At 29.3% G+C, this 3,543-nt stretch overlaps 1 protein-coding gene across 1 annotated transcript in view; it reads right to left on the reverse strand.

Annotated features, from left to right (window-relative positions):
- Positions 1-1,337, reverse strand: part of LOC108557871 — a 47,856-nt gene extending 46,519 nt beyond the window's left edge. Inside the window, exon 1 of the mRNA XM_017914571.1 lies at positions 1,184-1,337. Within this exon, the coding sequence (XP_017770060.1) occupies positions 1,184-1,292 (109 nt within the window). The 5' untranslated portion in view covers positions 1,293-1,337. The remainder of the gene's footprint in view (positions 1-1,183) is intronic.
- Between the last annotated feature and the right edge of the window lie 2,206 nt (positions 1,338-3,543).

Raw genomic sequence — 3,543 nt, forward strand, 5'->3', positions numbered from 1 at the left:
AACGAATTTGAAAGTTTTTGGGTGCAAATAAATATATTTTTATTTGACAAAAATAATCATATCTTCTAAATTGTGCAACACATTTCGATGAAATTTTGTATGATTACTTAAAATAGATGATATAATTAAATAGCTTAAGTAGAATTAGTATATCATCTTTGGTTTAAAAAATAATTTTCTAAATTTTTCAACTTCAACCCCTCTGAATTTTTTTTGAGGGTAGTAAAATTTATTTTCTCTAAAAATTACTTAAGCACAAATACAATTCATATAAAGCTTTCGTTTTGTATATCCAAAGCGCCTTTTAATAGTTATAGGACTATTGGAAACAACGAATTTGAAAGTTTTTGGGTGCAAATAAATATATTTTTATTTGACAAAAATAATCATATCTTCTAAATTGTGCAACACATTTTGATGAAATTTTGTATGATTACTTAGAATAGATGATATAATTAATTAGATTAAGTAGAATTTGTATATCATCTTTGGTTTAAAAAATAATTTTCTAAATTTTTCAACTTCAACCCCTCTGAATTTTTTTTGAGGGTAATAAAATTTATTTTTTATTCTTCACAAAATACTTTGGTACAAATATGCTTTATGTAAAGATTTCTCTTTGATAAAATAAGACTATTTGAAACAACGAATATGAACGTTTTTCGGTATAAAGAAATACGTTTTTATTCGACAAAAATAATCATATCTTCTAAATTGTGCAACACATTTCAATGAAATTTTGTAAGATTACTTTGAATAGATGATATAATTAAATAGCTTAAGTAGAATTAGTATATCATCTTTGGTTTAATAAATAATTTTCTAAATTTTTTAACTTTAACTCCTGTTAATTTTTTTTTGGGGATTGTAATATTTATTTATTATTATCTTCTAAAATGTGCAACTAATTTCGATGAAAATTGGAATGAATACATAGCCCAAGTAAAATTATAATTTCATCCTTGGTTCAAAAGATAATATTAAAGGTTTCCAAATTTGTTTTTATCTTAATTCGTGTAATATATTATAATAATAATATAATTTTAATAAGTTAAAATATATTGAAAAATTTGTAATAATATATAGATTATTTTTAATTAGAAATTTTCCAATTGAAATAAAGATTCTTCACAATTTACTAAATTTTTAGAAATAATAGGTTGTAGATTTCTTTCTTTCTTACCTTGCTGCTTGAAGGTGTCCGTTCTTGGTACGAGAGCAGCAAAGACGACGACCAAAACTGCCATCAGCTGCGGCGTGAAGGAACGAAAGGGGGACCATCGGACGTCCATTGCTGGGAAAATTATCGCTGCGGTTGTTACATCGCACCACTTCCGGTTCCTGTGGACACACAAAACCAAACGGTTACGGTCAGAGGTTACACATACATAAACACACACACATCCAACAGAGAATTGCACACGTGCATTTGCGTGTGGATGTTGTAACACACTTCCTGCAGATGCGACCGAGATGGGCACGGACATCCGAAAAAAAGAAAACACGGAAAAGCGGAATGGAACTGCACCATGCGCTAATTGCAGTTTAATCCAATCCCGGAACCTCCGCAGATTACGAATTACACGACCTCGAAACGAAGCCAAACAAATCCGTGATTAAATTTTAATTTGAAAATATATTTTTATAGCGTTACGCGAAGACACGTAAAGGTAATTTCGAATTAATCGATGCTAGGATTTATTATGAAAATAAACTCGAGTTATAAAAGTTATTGATGGAATAGTAAACATTATAAATCATCTAGTAAGTTCATTAAATTTAATAGTTTTATGAGCATAAAATGTGTTAGCACCATAAGTGGTTATGTCGTATATATTCGTCATGATTTATTGCTTATGACGAATATATTCGCATCATGATACGCTAGCGACAAAAAACCTGGTCACTAGAAGAATTAATAAATTTAGTTTTTGTATAAAATTTTAATGCATATTTTGGATTAATAGTGATTTTTTTTTTAATAGATTGGTATAAACTGACGTTTCGAAATAATTTGATTATGAAAAACCATGTATTAATAAAACTCCGTAAAAATTTGTATGTATTTAATAACAATTATTTAAATTTTACTATATTTAATAAAAGTGTGTGTGGATTATTTCGATTAACAGTGATTTTTTTTATTTTGTATGTGTGGATTGGTACAACAGTGACATTTGGATGGATCATGTGTTTATCTCGATTGTAAAACAATGCCGTCAATGACATCAATCAGTTGTTGCATAGTGTTAAGCTCTTGCCGTGGACAGTTTGAGTATCGAACTACAGGTGAGGCTTATATTAACGTCAAAAACTACTTTTCAACATAAAACTTATTCAAATCACAACAATCATTATTATATAAATTATATTAGTAAAAGGCATGTAATTTCATTGACGAATTTTGACTGCTGTCATTTGTTTGTTAAAGCATTCACATTGATATGAAAACAATTTTTAAAAAACTTCTTTAAAACTGCTTTGTATATAGAATATTTTCTGTGAGTAATAACCAGGCGCATCCACAAATAATTTCAATAGGTGAAATATACATTTTAGTATCGAAACATCATATATTCTAAATTATTCAATAGATTTTGATGAAATTTAGTAAGATTCTTAGAATAGATGATATAATTAAATAGCTTAAGTAGAATTAGTATATCACCTTTGGTTTAGAAAATAATTTTCTAAATTTTTCAACTTCAATCCCTCTTAATTTTTTTTGAGGGTAATAAAATTTATTTTTTATTCTTCACAAAATACTTTGGTACAAATAAGCTTTATGTAAAGCTTTCTCTTTGATAATCCATAGTGTATTTTAAAAGTTATAAGACTATTTGAAACAACGAATATGAACGTTTTTGGGTATAAAGACTTCTTCTAAAAAACTTCTTTAAAACTGTTTTGTATATAGAATATTTTCTGTGAGTAATAACCAGGCGCATCCACAAATAATTTCAATAGGTGAAATATACATTTTAGAATCGAAACAAAATTGTAATGAGTTTCGTACACGAATGCAAGCAATCATATTGCTGCGGTTTTCGGGGGGAAAATTCGAAAGCCACATTGTAAATTGCGGCCGACTAGCGTCAAATATTTCAAATAGTTCGCGCGACTGTCATGCGATTCGTATTTCTACTCTACTCTGCTCTTTACATCCATTTCGTTTCTGCTATATTCGTTTTTCTCTAAACTATTTGTAAAATAGAAATAGTGTACGTCTCAATATGTGTATGTGTGTGCGCTGGTGTAGGAAAAAGAGAGAGAGAGAGGTAGAAGGAAGGATCTTAAATTGCAAACTTTAGCACTTCGGCAGGGGCGTGCGAGTGCGCCGTAGATTTAAGCATTTCCTCGACGTTTTCTTTTCCGTTTTCCAAGCGGCGGCGGCGACCACCAGGTGCGTTTTACAACTGGTATTGATATAAATGCTTTTAAACTTTCAACGCGCCGAAGAAAACCAAACCCATTTCAAAGTCACACAAAAAAATATATATCATAAATAAATATATAAACTATGTTTTTGATTCCCGGGACATG

The sequence above is a fragment of the Nicrophorus vespilloides genome, unplaced genomic scaffold (assembly GCF_001412225.1).
Source record: "Nicrophorus vespilloides isolate i.1.1-1 unplaced genomic scaffold, Nicve_v1.0, whole genome shotgun sequence".
Classification (NCBI taxonomy): domain Eukaryota; kingdom Metazoa; phylum Arthropoda; class Insecta; order Coleoptera; family Silphidae; genus Nicrophorus; species Nicrophorus vespilloides.